This window comes from Chelonoidis abingdonii, chromosome 1 (assembly GCF_003597395.2).
Source record: "Chelonoidis abingdonii isolate Lonesome George chromosome 1, CheloAbing_2.0, whole genome shotgun sequence".
NCBI lineage: Eukaryota > Metazoa > Chordata > Testudines > Testudinidae > Chelonoidis > Chelonoidis abingdonii.
In genome coordinates, this window is record NC_133769.1 from 190,368,386 (window position 1) to 190,391,041 (window position 22,656).

The 22,656-nt window shown below is 39.9% G+C and overlaps 1 protein-coding gene and 1 long non-coding RNA gene across 3 annotated transcripts in view; both read left to right on the top strand.

Moving 5' to 3' along the window:
- LOC142045826 (uncharacterized) overlaps nt 1–18,331 on the top strand; it is a 34,770-nt gene extending 16,439 nt beyond the window's left edge. The window contains exons 3-5 of the mRNA XM_075059888.1: nt 9,527–9,935; nt 10,455–10,752; nt 18,253–18,331. Of these exons, the coding sequence (XP_074915989.1) occupies nt 9,527–9,935; nt 10,455–10,752; nt 18,253–18,331 (786 nt within the window). The remainder of the gene's footprint in view (nt 1–9,526; nt 9,936–10,454; nt 10,753–18,252) is intronic.
- The window catches only part of LOC116815473 (uncharacterized), an 83,200-nt gene that overhangs the window by 55,792 nt on the left and 4,752 nt on the right, over nt 1–22,656 (top strand). The window lies entirely within an intron of this gene.

The window sequence follows — 22,656 nt, forward strand, 5'->3', positions numbered from 1 at the left end:
GACTGTCGCCTGAGGACCTCCTATCAATCCCTGATGTATGGGTTGTTGCAGAGGCAGGAGTGCCATGGGTAGCTGGAGTCAGGCTGCCATAACTTAGACAAGCCCCCCAAAGCCATCTAAACCTGCAGAGCAGTGGGAGATGGAGATGACACAAAGTTGGCATAAAGCCATGTTAGCCCTCTTTTTCCCTGCTCAGTGAGTTCTGTGCTTTACAGCACAGAATCTCACCCATAGCTTTTACATTGACAGTGTTCTTTTAACTCATCACAGTATGCGGTGAGAACAAAATGAGCTCAAATTGCAAAATTCAGATCTGGATTTCAAGCACCCCACAGTTCTGGGGTGTTTTTGGTTTGGCACATTACAGTGAATGGGACCAGCTGTGAAATTTGGGTGCAAGTTCAAAGTCCAAAAAAAGAGAAAAGTTTGGAGGGGTTTGGATCTAGGGTTTCAGTTTAGGTCTCTGAACTTAAATACTCTGTGTATTCAAGTCTGGTGCTGCCTAGAAAGTTACTGCTTCAAGTTCCTTTGCTTCTGGTATATCTGGAGAGTTAATGTAACAAGGATGGTCTCTGAATCTTTATATTCCAAGAGGGGGATAATCCAGTTCAGTATTTCCACAAAGCAAAATTACTTTTGGGAAAAAACAATAGAGAACTTGAGCCAAATTCTGACCATCTATTGTTGCTCACATCTGGATAAGGTACAGACACTACCCTGGAGAATTGGAGGGTAGCAAATATTGTGGTTAGTTTTTGAAAGCTGTTTTGAATTAAACCAGTTAAACTTACTTCAAGACAAGGGAAAGGGGGAGAAACTATAATTTAAAATAGAATTATAAAATACTGAGATGATCATAATAGAAACTAACCATATTATTAAAACACAAGAAAAAGGAGAGTCAGCTGACATAATTTTCTTGGACTTTTACAAAATACCTCATGAGAGACTATTAAAGAAGCCATGGAATCCCTTGGTGAGGGGTAATGTTCTCTCATGGATTAGAAACTGACTAAGAAACAGAACACAGAATAAGCCTAAATAGCCAGTATTCATCAGAGCAAAAAGTTAACGATGGGGTTCCACCAGGTTCCAGTGCTAGGGCAGATATTGTTTAATTTGTTTATTAATGATCTGGAAAAAGGGATGAGAAGTAAGATGGCAAAATTTGCAGATACAATTATTTATGTTAGTCAAGTCCAAAGAAGACTCTGAGGAACGTTAAAGTGACCCATCAAAGCTACAAAAATGGGCAACACAATGACAAATGTTATTCAGTGTCAATAAATGCAAGGTAGTGCACATTGGAAGGAATACTTTGAATTGCTTATGCATTTTACTGGATTCTAAATTAACTGTAGCAGTTCAGGAAAGAGATCATTGTTGTGAACAACTCAGTGAAAACATATGCTTAATGTTCAGTTGTGGTAAAAACAAGCAGCAAAAACCAACCACCTAACTATTAGGCTACATAAGGAACAGGTGAGAAATGATACTGATAAGGCCATAACGATATTATATAAGTCGTTGGCACCCCTCACCTTGAATGCTATATTCAGTTTTGGTCAGCCTTTTGTCAAAAAGGATATAACAAAAATAAGCAGAGGTTCAGAGGTGGGTAAATAAAATTATTAGAGAAATGAAAAATCTTCTATGTAAAGAGAGATTGAAAAGATTGAGACTGTTTAGTTTGTAGAGAAAAGGAGCAAGATGGGAAATGTTTATCTATTATAGACACAGTAGATAGGTTATTGTGCTGTCTTTATATTGATTCTCATTACTAACCTACTCAACAAGTTCGTTTCTCTGCTTAGTCTCCTTAAAATTCACTATAGAATCTAGAGATAAGAAAGACCCTTTAGCTTGTAATGTTCTAAACATTATGGCTGTTATGAGATATGTGTACAGACTGTGCTTATGAATACATGTATCTGTATACCGGTATATAGAAAATTCTGCTCATAGTCTGCGTATGAAATGTACAGATGTACACGTAGTTGTAATATACTTGGAGTTTTGCTAAAGATTTTTGTTTCATAGCATCTCATAAAATCTTATTCTCAAAATTAACTCAACTGGCTTGGATGTAAAAATACTGGATTGAAAATTGGATAAAGGACAAGAAACAAAAGATAATGATAAATAGTAAATTGTTAAATTGGGGGGGGAGAGTAAAGGGGATTCCACAGAGATGTGTGCTAAATCAAGTCTTATTTAATATCTTCATTAATGGGCTAGAAGAGGGAGTGAACACCATATTAATAAACCCAAAGGTAACAGTTAACCTGAAAGATTTGTGAACTCCAATGGAGACAGAAAGTTGATACAAAGAGATCAAGAGAAATTAGAGATATGGACAGATAATAGTAAAAGTGATATTTAATTTGGAGAAATGCAAGCTAGTTTTGTAGCACAATGACATTGTATACAGCTAGTTGACTCGACTGCTTATTCTTTGGGGTTCAGATCTCTTGTTCTCCCTTTTTTGTGTCTGGACCCTGATTGTCACACAGACAATGCAGATAGCTTACACTGATACTGGGTAAAATTCACCCCATGTAGCGGGCCCTCATAAAGCCCTACTCACCACCTCAGTCCTCAAAATTGAGCATAGATCAGATTTAAATTATGTATCGACCTGTGCTGGCCCTCTGCTCGGAGGTGAATATCATCTGTTGTCCTTGTATGGTCTGCTTATCATTTCTTTAAAGAATATGGTGAAATTTACCTGACATTTATTTTCATAAAACAGTGATGACCTTTTCTGATTAGTCTATTCTTTCCCAGTCCTAATATTCAACTATTTCATCCCTGGTAATTTTTTTAAATATTTATCTGGACTAAAGATCAGACTCCTGTTTACTTTAAAAATAGATAACTCATCAACCTTCCTCCACTCTTCTACAGAAGCTCTCAATGATGCGTCAGCATTTATTCACTGCCACTACTCAGTTATCCCATATACCAATTATCTCCTACTCTAGGTGTAGAGAAATACTGTGGTATGTCAGATAACAATAACTCCTGCATGTTCGTCTGTCAATTAATATTAATATTAATATTGAGGAAACAGACCAATTAACTATTTTTACATAATAATCAACACAAAATGACCTCAGTAGAACACCATGGTATGTTCTGAGTTCAGTCACAAGTGAAAAAGGAGGACATAACATATTCTGTCTCCATTCATGAGTTTTAGTTTAGTTCTGTGGGTGGTGATGGCCCCGGATATAATGAAGTACCTAACAGAGAGGTGAGTGATTGTGGTGAATGAGAAGGCTTGGTCCTCACAGACAAAGTTATTCCCTTTGCTTAAAATCTCATTAGCTCTAACATTTGGAAGAGATAGGTAGATTATGAAAAAAGTTGTAATTTTCCATTTAGAGTATTTTTCCTCTTTTGGGGGAAATAAGCTGAAATGTAAATACCTCCTGTAGATCTTTAATCCCACACCTAAACTGTGGGAGTAAATTCATAGAACATATCTGAAATTATTTTCTTTTGTGCATCAACCCAGATTACTGCCCCCTCAGCAGACAAAGACACCATTCTTTTCTAGTATTCTAAGGGTGGAATTCAACCTTGGATCATCTTGAAGAGTTGGGAGGATCCCAGGAGACATGATTTTAAACACAATAATCAAACTAAGGATGCAGACATTCACTAAAGTGTAATGCCACTTGATGCTTCATATGCTTTCTAATTTTTCTCAAACAATTCTAAATTATAGGGATATAAAAATATTGTCTTGTTCATCTGATGAAGATATAATTAAGAATATTAGTCTAGATAAAAGACTGTACAAATGTAATGAGATTAAGAATTAACAGACTCAGACTCCATTTTAGAGATCTGTTTTCCCATTGATATTCAGGGGATTAACACCCATTAACATTAATGAGAGTTAGACAAATTTCCCTGCAAATAGGGGCAGATACCCCTGGAAGATGAAACTTTATCAGACTGTATACAATATGTTATGTTAAAGAGATTGATTTAGTGAAATGGAGAAAATAATAAATATCTGGTATATAAAGCCTAAACTCCACTGCTATGAGGTCTCCGTGTAGAGTATCACATAATAAGAAAATGTGGTAAAAGTCACATTTTACAAAGAACATTCAACAAATTTAAATAAGAGCTGCTATAATATAGATGGATCTGATAAATCTGCCATCAGCTTGTGAGTCTAAGATTTTCCTTGCAATACACGAAATAATACACCCACTTTTTATTAACAATCTTAAGTGCTCACTTTACCAGCCTTAGGAATGAGTCAAGTGTGATAGCATAGTCTGACCTGCTGAAACCAGTGCTACACTTCAAAATGCTTTTGAAAAATCCTAAAACCATAAAGACCAAACTGGGCTCATTTTCTATTAGTAAGGGTCTTGCAGCATTCTCTGTAGATCCCTGGATATGTATTGCTACTTATATTGGTGAGTTAAACACTGTTCCATCTTGCAAAAGAGATTTAGAGGCTCACAGATTTCACTAACAGCTATTCTATGTGTGACTATAAATAATGCCAACTGTGCTTGCCATTAAAAACCCTGTATAGAATTGTTCATAATTTCCTTGGCAAATAACTATGTATTTCTTTCTCACAGAGGCAAAACTGTAGAAATTTTAATGGCTAATAGTATATGGCTCTATTTAGAGCTGTATCTTATGTCTCAGCAACTTCACAGTCAACATTATTCCCTGAGCTTTCATTGTGTATTTCATCATAGACATAGAATAATTTTATTTAAAACGCATAAATAGTATTTTATATCATATGGTAACAGGCACTTTTGAATATTATTTAATAAGCCGTGTTAAGTGCCAGGCAGCCTTACATGTTTCCATCCAGAAGCTACTTTCCTGGAGTTCACCAGAGGAAGCACCACCAGATCACCTTTGTCATCTTAAAGGGTCAAAAATATAGTGAAAAATATCTGAGCTTAAGATTAGGGTTTGTATTCATTAACTTTCCCCCTCTTCACAGGCTTACTCAGATACAAAGGAGGAAAGACAGGGCAAAAATAATTATAATAAATATGGTATAACTGATTATCTATCATTGTTATTAGTTATTTGTTATTTGTACTACAGAAGTGCTTGGAGGCCTTAATCAGTTTCAGGATCCACTTGGGCTAAGTGGTATACATCTACATAGGAAGAGATGGTCCCTGTCCTGCTGAATTTATGTTCTAAGGGTAGGATTTTTATAAGTGCCCAGAATTGGCCCAAGTTTACTCCTATTGAACTCAGTGAGGAGTATTACCTGAGTTAGGCCAATGCTGAGTTTGCCTGAAAATCCAACCAGAAATATACCAAAACAAAGAAAGAGTGGAGGGAATAAAGTATTACTGAAGAAAATACCAAAGTAGCAGTTTCTTCTCTCTGCACCTCCCCTCCAACAATCTTCTCCCATCCCTCCACCCCCCGCAAAAAGAACAACCCACTCCATTTCTTTCTGAGTTCACTTTCCCCCATGTGACAACCTGGTAACCCCCGCTCTGCAGGAATTCCAATGTATTAGCTGTTTCTCAGCCAGGCCTCTCTCTCACTCTACAGCCACATCTCAATTTATGATAGAAATTAAGAATTAAAAGTTTGCTTTCCATCTGCCAATCATCATCTTGTGGCTTCTTTCCAGCAGTAGTAGGAACATATAAACAACTTGTGGGCTGCCTGAGCACCCTTCCTTCCTAGATAAAATTGAAAAAACAAAAATATTAGAGACCTTGTTCTGTTTCCATTGGCCACCATTTCTGACGTTGAAATACTAGCCCCACTGAAGTAAATGGCAAACCTTCCATTTACTTCACTTGTGTCAGGTTATCTCCGAGAATCTCTAAGGACTTATAGGAAGGCCCATATCTTCTTTCAGATATGCAGTGTGGCTCTCTGATACTTGGTATAAATTCTTTATTTAAAGGTCTTATTGCAGCTTCTTAACCAAATAGCCATATACACCATGGTTCTGCCATCCTCTAAAGACTGCAGCTTCTCAGATCCACATGCAGCATGGTATCCTAGTTACAATGTGTTTGTGGTTTGGATAAAAGTGGGATGTTTATAACCAATCTTTGATTCCAAATCTGCTTTGTAAAAAAAGGCAGATTTGCTCTGAGGGCCATTTCACAAGTAAACTGCAAGTGACTTGGAAAGGAATAACTTACATTGTTAAGTCTACTCCTCTTTGCAGTCAGTGTGCAAACTGCCTGGCTACGTGAATTCTACATATCTTTTGACTATGTCATAGTTTCAAATGCATAATCTACTCACTTAATCCATCACTCCTGTGCATCCTGTGGATTTCTGATCCACTTTCAAATATTTTTATCTCCTTTGTGCCAGTTCTTTTAAGCAGAACTCATTCTTTTCAATGGGGAGTTCTGCATAAAAACTCAGGGCCCAACATGGCCGTATGAGTAGATCACAACAATCCACCATTTTTTCATATGTCATAGATATGATATTAATTATATTCATCATTTTTTATTTTTGTTTGGAATGGTATGTGTGAGAGAACACAGCAGCACAGAAATTACTTACAAGAGAGGTACACAGTGTTTGATGGCATGCAACATGTGTAATGAAAGATACGCCAGATGCTGCCTTTCAACTTGTATTGTATGCCACAAGCTCAAAAGCTGATGCCTGGAATACCAACCAGGCTAGTTGCCAAACAATAAGGCAAAATGTTGTCTCTTGTATAGGGTAGTATATTTTATAGGTGATCTGTGCATATTTTGTGGCTGTAATGGTCACAGTGAGCTTATGAAAACTGCAGCAATTTTACATTTTAAACTATAACTTGATCACATGTATTGTATAGCAATTAAACTCTTTTCAGCACAACATTCTTTACTCTCTCATCATTCCAACCACAGTTTCTAGGCTGATTTATTTTACAGTGGCAAATAAATTAACAGAAATCTGTTGGGAAAATAACACAGCAGGGCACAGATCATCCAATAAGTTATTGGAATGTATTGGAGACGTTTTTTTTATCTCAGAAGGTGGAGAGAGCTACCAGGGGGAGTGGCTGTGCTAGATTTAATTTTGACAAATAGGGAGGAACTGGTTGAGAATTTGAAAGTGGAAGGCAGCTTGGGTGAAAGTGATCATGAAATGATAAGACTTCATGATTCTAAGGAGTGGTAGGAGGGAGAACAGCAAAATAAAGATAGTGGATTTAAAGAAGGCAGACTTTAGTAAACTCAGGGAGTTGGTAGGTAAGATCCCATGGGAAGCGAGTCTAAGGGAAAAAACAATAGAAGACAGTTGGCAATTTTTCAAAGAGACATTATTAAAGGAACAAGAGCAAACAATCCCACTGTGTAGGAAAGATAGGAACTATGGCAAGAGACCAGCCTGGTTTAACAAGGAGATCTTCAATGATCTGAAAATCAAAAGAGAGTCCTACAAAAAGTGGAAACTAGGTCAAATTACAAAGGATGAATAGAAACAAATAACACAAGTATGTAGGGACAAAATTAGAAAGGCCAAGGCACAAAAATGAGATCAAACTAGCAAGAGACGTAAAGGGTAACAAGAAAAAATTCTACAAAAACATTAGAAGCAAGAGGAAGACCAATGACAGGGTAGGCCTATTATTCAATGGAGGAGGAGCAAATAATAAGGTGAAATGGCAGAGTTGCTTAATGACTTTTTTGTTTCAGTTTTCACCAAGAAAGTTGGTGGTGATTGGACTTTTAACATAGTGAATGCCAGTGAAAATGAGGTAGGATCAGAAGAGGCTAAAATAGAGAAAGAACAAGTTAAAAATTACTTGGACAAATTAGATGTCTTCAAGTCATCAGGGCCTGATGAAATGCATCCTAGAATACTCAAGGAGCTGACTGAGGAGATATCTGAGCCATTAGCAATTATCTCTAAAAAGTCATGGAAAACCGGAGAGATTCCAGAGGACTGGAAAACGGAAAACATAGTGATAATCTATAAAAAGGGAAATAAGGACAACTTGGGGAATTACAGACCAGTCAGCTTAACTTCTGTACCTGGAAAGATAATGGAGCAAATAATTAAGCAATCAATTTGCAAACATCTAGAAGAAAATATGGTGATAAGTAACAGTCAGCATGGATTTGTCAAAAACAAATTGTGTCAAACCAACCTGATAGCTTTCTTTGACAGGGTAACAAGCCTTGTGTGTAGGGGGGGAAGTGGTAGATGTGGTATATCTTGATTTTAGTAAAGCTTTTGATATTGTTCCATATGACCTTCTCATAAATAAACTAGGGAAATGAAACCTAGATGGAGCTACTATAAGGTGGGTGCAAAATTGGTTGAAAAACTGTTCCCAGAGAGTAATCACTGGTTCACAGTCATGCTCGATGGGCATAATGAGCGGGTCCCACAGGGATCAGTTCTGGGTCCAGTTCTGTTCAATATCTTCATCGATGATTTAGATAATGGCATACAGAATACGCCTATAAAGATTGCAGACAATACAAAGCTGAGGGTTGCAAGTGCTTTGGAGGATAGGATTAAAATTCAAAAAGATCTGGACAAACTAGAGAAATGGTCCGGTGTAAATAGGATGAAATTCAGTAAGAACAAATGCAAACTACTCCATTTAGGACAGAACAATCAGTTGCACACATACAAAATGGGAAATGACTGCCTAGGAAGGAGTACTGTGGAAAGGGATCTGTGGGTCATAGCAGACCACCAGCTAAATATGAGTCTACAATGTAACACTGTTGCAAAAAAAGCAAACATCATTATGCGATGTATTAGCAGGAGTGTTGTAAGCAAGACGCAAGAAGTAATTCTTCTGCTCTATTCCTCTCTGATTAGGCCTCAACTGGAGTATTGTTGTGTCCAGTTCTGGGCACCACATTTCAGGAAGGATGTGGACAAGTTGGAGAGAGTTTAAAGAAAAGCAACAAAAATGATTAAAGGTCTAGAAAACATGACCTATGAGGGAAGATTGAAAAAATTGGGTTTGTTTATCTGGAAAAGAGAAGACTAAGGCCTGGTCTACACTAGTCGGTTGTTTCAGAATTAGCCAAGTTAATTAAAAAATAAAATGATTCCGTCCACATGACCAAACCATTTTTTTCAATTTAAAGGGATCTTTACTCCGATTTCTGTACTCCACTTCGGCAAGTGGAGTAGCACTTAAATCGAGATCGCAATCCCGGGTTAAAGGTATTGTGGACGCAATTCGACATTATTGCCTCCCAGAATGCTCCCTTGTGACCGCTCTGGACAACACTCTCAACTCTGATGCACTGCCCAGATGGGCAGGAAAAGCCCCGGGAACTTTTGAATTTCATTTCCCGTTTGCTCACCATTAGCACAGGTGACCATCAGCACAGTCCACCATCACAGGCGACCATGCAGAGTCCACCCTCGCAAGAGACCACGCAGTCCCGGATTCGCAGATGAGCTCCGGCATGGTCTGAACGGGAGGTACTGGATCTCATCGCATGTTGGGGAGACGAATCTGTTATGGCAGAACTGTGTTCTAAAAAAAAGGAATGCAAATATGTACACTAACATCTCCAGGGCCATGACAGAAAGAGGCTACTCCAGGGACACAGAGCAGTGTCGTACAAAAATCAAGGAGCTCAGGCAAGCGTACCAAAAAGCCAGGGAGGCGAACGGGCACTCTGAGTCACAGCCCCATACATGCCGCTTCTACCATGAGCTGCATGCAATTATGGGGGGTGACGCCACCACTACCCCACCACTGTCCATGGACACCTGCAAGGGGGGAGTTGCACGGAGCGAGGAGGAAGAGTCATTGGAGGATGAAGAGGAGGAGGAGGAGGAGGACAGTGCACAGGGAGCAGGTGGGGAATCCATTTTCCCCCTTAGCCAGGAACAATTCTTAACACTGGAGTCAATAGTCTCCCCCCACTCCCAAGGTGGGCTCCCGGACCCTGACCCTGTAAAACGTACTTCTGGTGAGTGAAAGCCTGATCAGAGCCACACAGTGAGGGGTAGCGGGGAACATAGCCATGTTGGGCTCTACGCGTTTAGTTTAAAGGGCTCATCCCTGCTCAGAACCCCATTGGAGCCAAGCGGTGAGTGTGGTAGGGGAGAGGGGGGATTGTGTGAAGTGATCATCCGAGAGAGCCCGCAGGCCCTCCTTTAATATGTCAAACCCACCAGGCATTGCTTGCTATGGGAAAGGGGCCCGGCAGTTTGAAAGCACTGAAATGAATGCAGAAGAAGCAGAACCCCACGTGCCTCTAGGGCTTACCATGGCTGCCTGCAAGCTGAATTCTGTTGCTTGGCCGTGTGTGATGGCTTACTCACATCAAAGTGGCAGGCACTTCAGTATAAGAGGCAAAATGCTAACTTCTACAGAAAGAACATGTGCTATGTACTATGAATTGCCTGTTTCACTGAGAAGGAGTGTCCCCTTTGTTCTCTGAAATGTATCTTTTAAAATACTACCCTCCCTTTTTCTCCTCCCGCAGGTGCAAGTGTTTCAATGTGGCCCCTATCTACTCGGTCCCAGAGGTTGGTCCAGATTAGAAGGCTGAAAAAACGAACTCAGGATATGTTCACTGAGCTCATGCAGTCCTCCCACACTGATAGGGCCCAGCTGAATGCATGGAGGCAAACAATTGCAGAGTCCTGTAAAGCACTACAGGAACACGAAGAGAGGAGGGATGCGCATGATGAGAGCAGGCAGGACGCTATGGTGAAGCTGCGCTGCATGGTGGATCTAATGCGGGAAAGGCAGCAAGACCACAAACTGCTGCTGCAGCCCCTGTATAACCGCCTTCCCTCCTCCCGCCCAAGAACACGAAGGAGGAGGCTACAGGGACCCACACACTCAACCCCAGAGGATCACCCAAGTACCAGAAAGCTGGCATATGCGAACTTTTGATTTGGTTTCTGGACTTGTCCTTCCCTTTTCCTCCACTCCCCTAACTCAATACCCCTTCTCCCCCAGTCTACCTTCTGATTTCTCTCAATGCATCGTGCAACAAATAATAAAGAATGTTTTTAAACAATTGTGACTTTATTTCCTTTCAGATATATAGGGGTGGGTAATGTCAAGAGAAACAAACACAACTGTCACACCATACCCTGGCCAGTCATGAAACTGGCTTTCAAAGGTTCTCTGATGCGGAGTGTGCCCTGCTGCACTCTTCTAATCGCCCTGTTGTCTGGCTGTGCAAAATCGGCTGCCAGGCGAGTTGCCTCAACCTCCCACTCCTCCATAAACGTCTCCCCCTTACTCTCACAGAGATTGTGGAGCACACAACAAGCAGCAATTACAATTGGAATATTTGTTATGCTGAGATCTAACTGAGTCAGTAAACCATGCCAGCGCACTTTCAAACATCCAAAAGCACATTCTACCAACATTCTGCACTTGCTCAGCCTGTAGTTCAACTGTCCAGGGTGCCTGTGTATGGCTTCATGAGCCATGGCATTAAGGGGTAGGCTGGGTCCCCGAAGATAACTATAGGCATTTCAACATCTCCAACAGTAATTTTCTGATCTGAAGAGTAAGTCCCTTCCTGCAGCTGTTCAAACAGACTAGAGTTCCTGAAGATGCGAGTGTCATGCACCTTCCCAGCCATCCACATTGATGTTGGTGAAACATTCCTTGTGATCCACCAGTTCTTGCAGCACCATGGAAAGTACCCTGTGGTTTATGTACTGGCTGCCCGGTGTGCCAGGGCCAAGATGGGATATGCATTCCGTCTGTCACCCCGCCGCAGTTAGGGAACAGCACATTAAAGCCATCCACAATGTCTGCACATTTATCAAAATCACTGTCCTGGTAGCAGCTCGTCAATGATTGCATTGGCTACTTGCTGCAAACCCCCCCCCCCCCCCCGTAGTAGTTTGCCCACTCACAACTGATTCCTATATGACCGTAGCTGTGGGCATTGCAGGCTTCCACAGTGCTATGGCCACTTGCTTCTCAACTGTGAGGGCTGCTCTCATTTTAGTGTCTTTAAGCTTCAGGGCAGGGGACAGCAAGTCACAAAGTTCCATGAAAGTGGCTGTACGCATACAAAAGTTTTGCAGCCCTGGGAATCATCCCAGACCTGCAACACTATGTGATCCCACCAGTCTGTGCTTGTTTCCCGGGCCCAGAATCAGCATTCCATGGCACGAACCTGGCCCAATGCCACCATGATCTCCCAATTGCCACATGCCGTGCTTCTAGGAACGTCTGTGTCCATGTCCTCATCAGTATAGTAATTGCGCTGTCGTCGCTTCCTCGCCCAGATTTGCAGGTACTGCACATATTGCTGGATAATGTGCAAGGTATTTAAAATGGTCAAAACTGCAGCGGAGATCTGAGTGGGCTCCATGCTTGCCACGCTATGGCACCTGCATGGGTAATCCTGGAAAAAGGGCGCGAAATGTAGGAGAGCTGTTCGGTTCAAGATGGCCAATAAAAGGCAGGAAGTGGTTGCCTTCTGTAGCATCTGCCGTAGCTTTCATAGAGGGAGGAGCGAGTGACGACATGCACCCAGAAACACCTGCGAGAATTTTTTTGCCCCATCATGCACTGGGAGCTTAACCCAGAATTCCAGTGGGCAGTGGGGACTGAGGGAACTGTGGGATAGCTACCCACAGTGCACCGCTCCGATATTTGATGTTAACCTCGGTACTGTGGACGCACTCTGCTGAATTCATGTGCTTTAGGGGACACACAACACCGAATGTATAAAATCAATTCCAAAAATTCAAATAGAATAATTTTGAATTAATTTTGTACTGTAGACATACCCCATGAGAGGACATGATAACAGTTTTCAAGTATGTAAAAGGTTGTTACAAGGAGGAGGAAGAAAAATTGCTTTTCTTAACCTTGGAGGATAGGACAAGAAGCAATGGGCTTACATTTCAGCAAGGGAAGGTTAGGATGGACATTAGGAAAAACTTCCTAACTGTCACAGTGGATAAGCACTGGAATAAATTGCCTAGGGAGGTTGTGGAATCTCCATCACTGGAGATTTTTAAGAGCAGGTTTCACAAAAACCTGTCAGGAATGGTCTAGATAGTACTTAGTCCTGCCTTGAGTGCAGGGGACTGGACTAGATGACCTCTCGAGCTCCCTTCCGGTTCTATGATTCTAGAATGGACAGTGAGAATGAGGTAAAAGATGAACTTCAGATAACTATACATGGAGACACAAAGCTGCAGTTCAGGAAAACCATAACCTCTGAAAATCAGAGAGCTGATTTTAATAAGAGTTCTGTTGTACTAGACATGCTCTTCTCTACAGTAATTTCAGTTCAAGTGCCAGATATTTCTAAGTATGTTCTTTGTGTGTTGATGTATAATTCCTCCTAACAAGAAATTAAATACAAAGGGATCAAATATCAGTTAGAGCATATAACGACAATTTCTTTCAGTTAAATGTCTGATTTTCCTTTGTGTGTATTCTTTGGCTATTGTTGGTATGGTGGCTTCCCATCTACAGTTCCCGCCAGTCAAAACATCTTTCTAGTATTTCTTGTCCTCTGATTCTCCACTCATTTCTCCATTGCCTATGCCTCTTGTTTTCTTTCTCCCTGTACTGTTGTTTCAAATTTAGCAGAAAAACAGTTTATTTAGCTCCATGTAGCAGTTAGAGATGCTGCCTGTATGAAAGACCCTATATGATATAAATTTCTGTAATTAAATGTTATATACAGTATAAACATGGTCCCAGATGGGAACAACCATAATCTGTGACTAAGGAAGGGTTTGGATAATCGGATGAGCTAGCTCAGCAGATTCTGAAGTTGGCATTCAGGCTCAGAAGATCCCGAGTCAAACTTCCAAGCCTGCTGCACTAGTTCTCCAGCTGGCTGATTCACTCAGCAGGGCTTTGGGCTTTATGTGGTGAAAAACATCTGCATGCATCAAGACTTGTGCTTCAAGGTCTGTCTTGACAGTTAAGTTCCTGAATGAGCCAGAGCGTTGTCACTCTATCCATGGTAGTAGTCACCATTCGCAAAACCTAATTTATTTGACACCCTGAGGGGACATAACCTTCAGTGGCGGAATAACAAATTTGCCACCCCTAGGCCCATAAAAAATTGACGCCTCGCCTCGCCTCCCCCCCGCCCCCGCCTGCACCAGTTCACCTTCGCTCCCTCGCAGCAAGCCTGGGAGGGGGGAGAAGGGGAGTTGTAGCGCGCTTGGGGGATGGCGGAGGTGGAGTGATGGTGAGCTGGGGCAGGGAGTAGTTCCCTGCCCCGCACCCCAAAGAGTTACTCCCCAAGCCTGCCGTCCCCAGGTCACCTCTGCTATCCCCCGAGTGCGCCACTACTCGCTTCTCCCTCCTTTCCAGCGCTTTTGCGCGGCAAGCCTGGGAGGGAGGGGGGAGAAGGGGAGTTGTGGCACTAGGGGGATGGCAGCAGTGGAGCGGAGGTGAGCTGGGGCAGGAAGCGGTTCCCGGCCCCCCCATGTTACTCCCCACCCCCGCAGGCCCCAGCTCACTTCTGCTCTGCCTCCTCCAAGTGCACCGCTACTCGCTTCTCCCTCCCTTCCAGCGCTTTTGCGCAGCAAGCCTGGGAGGAAGAAGGGAAGCGTGGCACGTAGGGGAGGAGGCGGGCCAGGGATTTGGGGAAGGGGCGGAGTTGGGGAGGGGGTATGAGCAAATTTGCCGCCTCTGCAAATTTGCAGCCCTCGGCCTAGGCCTTCTTGGCCTAGGCGATAATACACCGCTGATAACCCTATTTTAAATACCAGGCCAACTGGGAAAACTGATGTTTGGGTAATCGATGACTGGCCCTGTATTTCCATGGTGGTGATATAGAAGAGGAGGGAAGGAAATAATTTTGACAATACAGAATATTAACTATAAAGGACTGGTGGTGGCCTAACAATGCGGGACGTGGCAGATGAATTGCCAGTTGGTGCCTTTGAAACTCTGGATTTAGGCTGGTCATTTTGGTAGAGTAATGAAACAAAAGGTAGCATACTATAAGTGTATTTGCTGGGAACTTCCATCTTTTTTTCAGTCACATTTAACTCCCTTTTGTGATATTTTCATCCTTTTATAGAGTCTGAGATAAAAACTAGGTTAAGCTGCAGTTATTGATAACTTTAGGGATGTTGTAAATATCCCCAGTCCAATCTTTACAAATTTAGAAGATTCAGAGCTCAAGTTACACTTAAAAGAATTTCAGACATAATAACATATGGAAATGCATTATTAAAGCACCCAAACACCCTTAAGTTGATCCTGCAGTGATGTCATATAATAAGAATACAATTGTGATTAGTGCATAATAAATCTTGTAGTCTCAGATTTGATTAAAACTGGATTTTAAAGGCACAGTAAAGATTTGTTTTGGCAGGACGTGTGCACAGTGTCACTACAGGGCAGAGTTAAGGGTGTTTGGGTGCATTCCCATGCTTCTATAAGATAATTGAGGAGAGAAGCCCAGGCAAAAGTAGAGAGCATGACAGTCTGTAGGAAGAAATGAGGTATAGCTGGGATGGAACTGATGGGGAGAAGGAGGAGACATGCAGAAGAAGATGGAAAGCCAGTACAGAGATGTGCTCAGAAGATGGTCTTGTTAGTACTGTTTTAGTAGCACTCGAAGGAGGAAATGAGACAGTTACAAGCAGTGAGGCCTGATTGAGTTTTGATTATTTTTATTTTTTTATTTACTTACTTTTAATAACTGCTAAAGGAAGTAGATTGACTTTCATGCAGTTAGGGTAAAATTATGCCTTTTGAAATGCATATATCCCATTTGTCAATGGGAGCAGACATGCATCAAAGGGCAGAATTTGGCAGAATTTGTGATTGACAGTACATGTGTATAAATCTTGTGTATCTGTAGAAGTCCTAATGTAGATATCATTACAGATGCAGTATTTTTATATTCTTTAGGTCTAGTCTATGCATGAAACTCCTCAGTTATATACATATTTTCAGTCTCTGTTTTTTGAAAAACAGTCAAAACTACAGATTGTATGAGCTTTCAATATTCATTTTTATTTACTTCAAAAATGCAACAGATTTGCTTTGTGATTGCTTTTCTGAGGGAAATGATGCATTGTAATCAATTTATTGTGTGCAATTTAAAATGTCAAGGACATTTTTGTTACTTAACTAGTAGCAATTTTTCTATATGGGATTTTGCTGCCTTTCTATTTATTTTATTTATTTATTTTAAAAGATTTTCTAATATTGAAGTAAAACTATTTAAAGGACTTATTTCTCTGAGAATTCTGGTCCAGCATATTTAATACAGTACATGTTTGTTATTGTCTTTTTTTAAAATTAAGACTCATTAAGACGTAAGGGAATAAGTAAAATAGATATCAGAGACTCTATTTCTACTACTGTATTTTATAATAAAGGTTTTTTCTTTATGATTTTTTTCTGTGCTAAGATATAACACAGGCAAATGTTTACTTGATTGTCTTGATAACTGACTAGGAAAGTTCTTTAAAGACATTAAATATTTGTAATAAAAATGGCATCTGAGTGCATAGTTCAATTAGAATTTCTTAGTAACAAAATGTAGGAAGATGCAAATTCTTCCTATGTACACATTAATTTGATGAAATGAACTTGTTATATTTTTGTTTCTAGAACTATGTGTGGATTCTGTAGATACTTAGGCCAATCTTCACTGTTGGTTGCATTTATTTAAAGAGCTTTTCTAGTCACCTTTGAACCCAAACGATTTCTCCAGATGTACAGAAGTGAACAATGTAAAAATCTTGCTGCTTCAGCAGAACAGGATCCAGCTGGCAGGGAACTGGATCTGCAAGTCATTGGTTACAGCTGTGTTTCGATTTATGTGATGGTTGAAAAAATAAATTACCAGATTAAATGGTTAGAAAGAGGACTCTTTGTTTAGCCCTTGTGTGGGGACTGAAAGTGTTTATGGTGCTGTTTTCGACACAGCCTTTGCAAAGTAAGCTGGACAAACAGACTTATTCAAAACTCCTCAGAAATGTTGCACATTCAGCTTTATATCATCACAGAAGAAACTGTATGTTTTTGTATAATGCTGTCAACCAGCAACTGTTTTAAAGGTCTGTGGCCTCTGATGGTGGCAGTCACATTTCTGTCTTTTAGGCATCGTAGTTTATCATTAGAAGACAGTGTTCTTTAGTTTAATAGTTAAACGCTTTAAAATGTGTCTCTTAGCATGCATACAAATACATGCAGGCCACTGTCAAATTCATAAATTGTTAAAAGGTTTATTGTTCCAGTTTTGTAGATCACTTACCTTTCACTTTGCATAATAATGCTGATGCAGTTGTAAATCTGGCCCGCAACAACTTAGAAGACTAGATACAGTGAGATCAGAAATTAAATCCCGACAGTTTGGACTACTAAATATTTTCTTTTAATGTTCTAACAATTTAGATGAATATACTACTCAGTGCAGGGATTAGGTTTTATTGCACTATTGCCCTGATTCTACAGAGACATACATGCTTGATTTTATGTACAGTGAGGATTTCCATTGATTTCAGTGAGAGTACTCGTGCTTCAAGTTAACCACAAGTCTTTGTAGGATTGGGGAGGGAGAAGAAGGGGTATGCTTTGCTAAGAACTATGCACATTTTATGGTGCTATATTTGGGCCAATCTCATGACGTACTGGGAGCGCCCAACTGTCATCAAAGGTAATGTGAGTTGAGGATGCTTAGCCTTTCGCATGATTGAACCTGACATTCTTGAGGTGAAATCCTCACTCCATTGAAGTCAATGGGAGTTTTATTATTGGCCTGAATGATGACAGGCTTTTACCCTTGGAGTCAGAGTCTGATGCCCTTACTCAGACTAACTAGTACCATATCCCACAAGTGGTTCCACTCAAGTAAATGGAACTACTTGTGGAGTTAAAGTGCTACTTAGTGTGCATAAAAGTATCAGAATCTGGCCATTAATAATAATAAATTCAAAGCCTGCATCTCAAGACCAGATAAATATAAGAAGTGATCAATAATATGCAACTTTCAGAGATGAAAAAACAGGGAAGTTAACTGTACGATTTTAAAGTTTAAGCCGGCTTGTGGTATAGTAGTTTACAAACCCAGAGACATTTTCAGTGCTTTGTATCTGTTTGTTCAGCCTGATTTTCTAGCAATAATTTTAAACAGACAATTTAGTTTCATTTTACAATTATAAAGCTGTCAGTGGCCATGGATTGATATCAGTTACATTATAGCAATTAAGGCACATTTCCTAAACAAATGCATAAATAAGTATGGAATATGATGGTTGTATTATGTCATAATTGTTATTCTATCAAGATTTAATTACTTTCTTAAATAGGTTTTGCACAAATCTTTTTCAAAGAGCTGTCAGTATTCTTTATGAAATCCTGCGCAATGCTGACAACAAGGAGAACTAAATACCAGAACAAGAGTTCTGTTCCGGGTCAAAAATGAAATCATATAAGCTGGCCAAGTTCCACCATAAACCACCCTCAGAAATACCAGAGGCACACTTAAAATGTTTATAATAGAATATTTCCCCCTTCCCATTTTTTGTCCCCCAGCAGCATTTTACATTAAGAACCATGCAACAGAAAGTCGTGGTGATGCAGAATAAATAACCATAATGTATCAGAAGCAGACAAAGGTGTGATTGATCTGTCTGGAATTGGCAGACTCTTTCGCTGCATCAGGCTGTTTCTTTGATCAATGAAGGTATAGGCTCTGACCCTTAAAAAAATCAATGCAGTTGATTGAAAGGGAAGAAACAGAACTATGAGAATGCAAGATAGTCTTTAACCTTCACTGTCTAAAAAGTTTTAAATATTTTTGCATGCGTTAACACCTACAGTTTCATATTTTATTTTTTAAAAGATTTACATTTCTTCAGCCTAGTTTTGAAAACTCCAGTAACAAACTTCTGGAAATAGTGTCACTTATTGTGAATGTATGTCACAAAGGCATATCCTTTAAACAACATCGTTCATGAAAGATACACACTGCTATGCATCAGGTTTTCTTGTATAAATTCTAGCCCTGATCCTGAGCAAAAGGCCATGCAGATAGTCCAGTTAATTTCACTGGGAGTGTATCCTAAGTAAAGTTGCTCAAGTATTTTGCAGGATCAGGCCCGCTGAGTGTTGCAACTACAGGGTGAAATTCTGGCATGGGAAAGTGGGACCTCTGGCAAGAAACAACGTCTTTAAACCCTTTCCTGAACGTCTGTCAATAGATACAAAATACAGCTATCCAGGAAATAAAGAAAAGAGAAATTTCAGAAAATATATTTAGCTAATATTTTAAGACTATATGGGTCTCTGAATCTTATGGGATTAGCAGACTGTATCCCCAAATAAAACCTATCAAAACATTTAAACTCAAACTTTTGCCCCAGTGATCATGCGTTTTATTTACCTTCTGTGTTTTGTTTTACTCCCATACTGTTTCTTCAGATTAGACTAGAGCAGTATTAATATGAAATAATTAATAATATCAGACTATAATGTGTTCTTCAATAGACAAAACAAATTAATTCACTCGGTGTTTCATGCTTTTGGACTTCTTGAAAATGAATAGGTGTCTCACTGGTTATTTTGTTTCACAAATAATTAAAAATGAAAAGATTTTTTTAAATTGAAAATATCAGTAAAATCAAATGTCATTTGATACGGATGAATATACTTTCAAAGTAATTCAGACTGCAATAATTTGTGCTGTCATGTATATTAATTTTGATTAAGGACAGATAAACTGAAAAGGCAGCAAAAGGAGGGTAAAGTTGTAGTTCCCAAGTATGAAGAATTCTTGCAAACTTGCACAGAAAGAGTTGGAAGGTCGCTATTTCTTTGTAAGTTACTATTTTTGTGATTTTTTAAAAAAAATTCAGCTTCTGGTTGTACAGCTCCATTTTATGCAATTAAAATGAAATACATTATGCTTAAGTAAGAATTCTGAACACAGTGAGGGGAAATGTTGTCAGTAAAACAACATTAAGGGTGGCTGTGAGGGGGTTTGAATCAAGGAAGCAACAGGATAGATTTCCTATTTCCAGTTCATCTGGAATTTTCCTGAACTCTTTATCTCCTTGCTGTTCAACAGGAAGAGTTTTCCTGAACAGTCATACAAAGGTATGGCATACCGGTCACTCTCAGTCTCTCTTAAACACTCACTCGAACAATATGTAAAAGAGATACACTAAGAGGCTAAACCATAAGCCTCCACTTATTTGCACCTCTGCAAAACAACTATGTGTTTTTATATCCCACTTGGAGCACACACAGATTATAACAATTGAAACCTAGACACCACAGTCACACATTTGATATCACTTACATTTCCCCTTCCTTTTTAGGAAGATATAGTCTAATTCCCATGCAATAGTATCTCTTTCTTGTCATCCACCACCTCTTTCCTTTACATTGTGTATGTGTACATATACATATTACACACACAGAAAAATCTCATTAATATTAAAAATCACATTTAGTCTCATTGTCTAATCCCCCCTCACCACTTCCAAAAAGATATCTCATAGACGAAGGTACTTTGACATCTAACATCCATGTCCAGCCTCTCTGCTCATCTTTCCCTGCCCCCACCCCATAAACAATAGTTGCGGAGGCACCTCTATTTTTTTTAGTGTCTGCAACAATGGCTGCTGATCTCGTTTTGCTCTTTATACACAGACTGCATCTTTCCACTGTGGATGTGAATGCTGTCCCCTTGTGGATGATGCTCACAGTCTAAAATGCCGTCTATGTTGTACTGCAAAGTAAAGCTGAGCAGTGTGTCTGTGTGCCCTTCCTCCGGCTGATTTTGGTGCTGAACACATCACATTCCTTTTTATCCCTAAAGGACAGTAGCCAGCTTCTTCCTGTGTCTTGTGCCACTGTTGATAGAGCCCATCCCTGTAAGGATATGAACCTGAGATCTTTTTCCCCCCAAGACGTTAGTGGCCATGTTGTCTTCATGTCTAAATCAAGGTAGAAACAAAGTAATTCCTGGCTGAGGACTAAGTCCCTGGGATCCCTGTCAAAAGGCAACTGTGCTAAGCACTGAATCATTTTCTAGGATGAATCTTACTAAAAAGAAATAGGCAATTTTTTCCGTTTCTACATATGAAACCAGTTGAATCACTAAATCAGACAATTGATCCCCAATAACTATATGTCTTGTATAATGATATTGCAGAAAGTTTCCTTGAGCATGCTCCAAAAAATGTGATCTGATTTACAAGACATATCTCGAGTGCCATACCCATGCTCCTTCAGGTTCCCTTGTAACAGATTCCCTTGACTTCCTTGCCTAAACCTTTTGTATCGAGACAGCCATTGAGTGCTGCTATCCCATTCTCATGCCTCACCCCTACCCTCCTATCCAGCCCCAAAATATAGCGAGCACCAAAATGTGTTCTGTTTAACTATGTCAGCACCTTGAGGTATAGAGCATAATCTGTCAGATGACACTCATAGAACTGTATGGACTTATGCTGCACATCCTTCTTCTCCAACTGAAAACAGACCTACAATTAAAAGGTTCTGGGTGGAAACAAAGGCAATGCATACAGAGATTGATGTTACTGTGAATGTAATGGGGATTATTTTATTATTTTGAGTGTGTTGGTGGGCATACAGCAGTTTTAAGTAATCTGGAGTTCTGGATTTGTTTTGGTTCCCCCCACCCCACGTGTTAAAACTTGAACAAGAAAGATATACGACTTTTGCTAAGATGTTTTTGATATAAAGCTTTCTGATCTTTTCAGAATTTGCAAAAAGAAAAACTTATTACATTGATTGATTTTTTGTCTGTAAGCAGGAAATGTTAATCTAAAATGAGAGCTAAAAGACTCTGCTTCAGTGGCTGAGACTGACAGCTCTGCGTTTCTGTTGTTGCATGTAGGAGAAAACTGTGGAGGCAAAATGTAAAAAGACAAGGGAGATTTTGTGCAACTCCAATATACATAGAAAGGTGTCTTGACATAAAAAAACTTTTTAACAGCTATTCATGGACTGAAAATAGTTTATCCTAGAGGTTGCTTCATCAGAAGTGTATGGTCCCTAACTAGGTTGTGGGGGCAAGAATTCTATAATATTGGATTAGTAGCAAGGGGTGAACAGCTCCCATCTAATTCAACTAGTCCTGTTGTATTTGTAGTCTCCAAGGAAACAGCTGAGTTGAATGTTAATTAAACAGTGTTCTTTGATCCACCCAGCCACTCCCAGAGGCATAATAGCAATCATATATGGCAAATACATAATGATATGTTTAAACGAATGCATCTAACCTAGGCATATTCAAACTTAAAACATTTTTTGCTGCCCCACCTCCTTATCCCATACCATTTAAAGCCTAGGGGAAAAAGCTAAGTTAAACTTTGGTCCATCTGGAAGGCATGGTGACAGGAAGCATAAATTCCTATTTAAGGCTGTACAAGGGTTAATGATTAGAAGAGTGGAATCAGGAAAGACCTTAAGCCCAGATCTATGACAGTGGTAATTGAGCTGATTGACTACGACATCTCATTTCAGACGACTATTGATTTAATTTAGTCTGTGTGCCCCTTGGTCCCAAAGGTGCTCCCAAGTGAAGCCTCAGCACTTGAACCTGGATACTTTCCCTCCTCACCGTCTGGACATAAATTTACAAAACGTGCAGCCATTTAAAATGTTGACTTGTCCTCATGGTTTTACTCTAAAGTTTCTAATTTGAGCAGGTTAATATTTTTAACCATTGAGGAGACAGA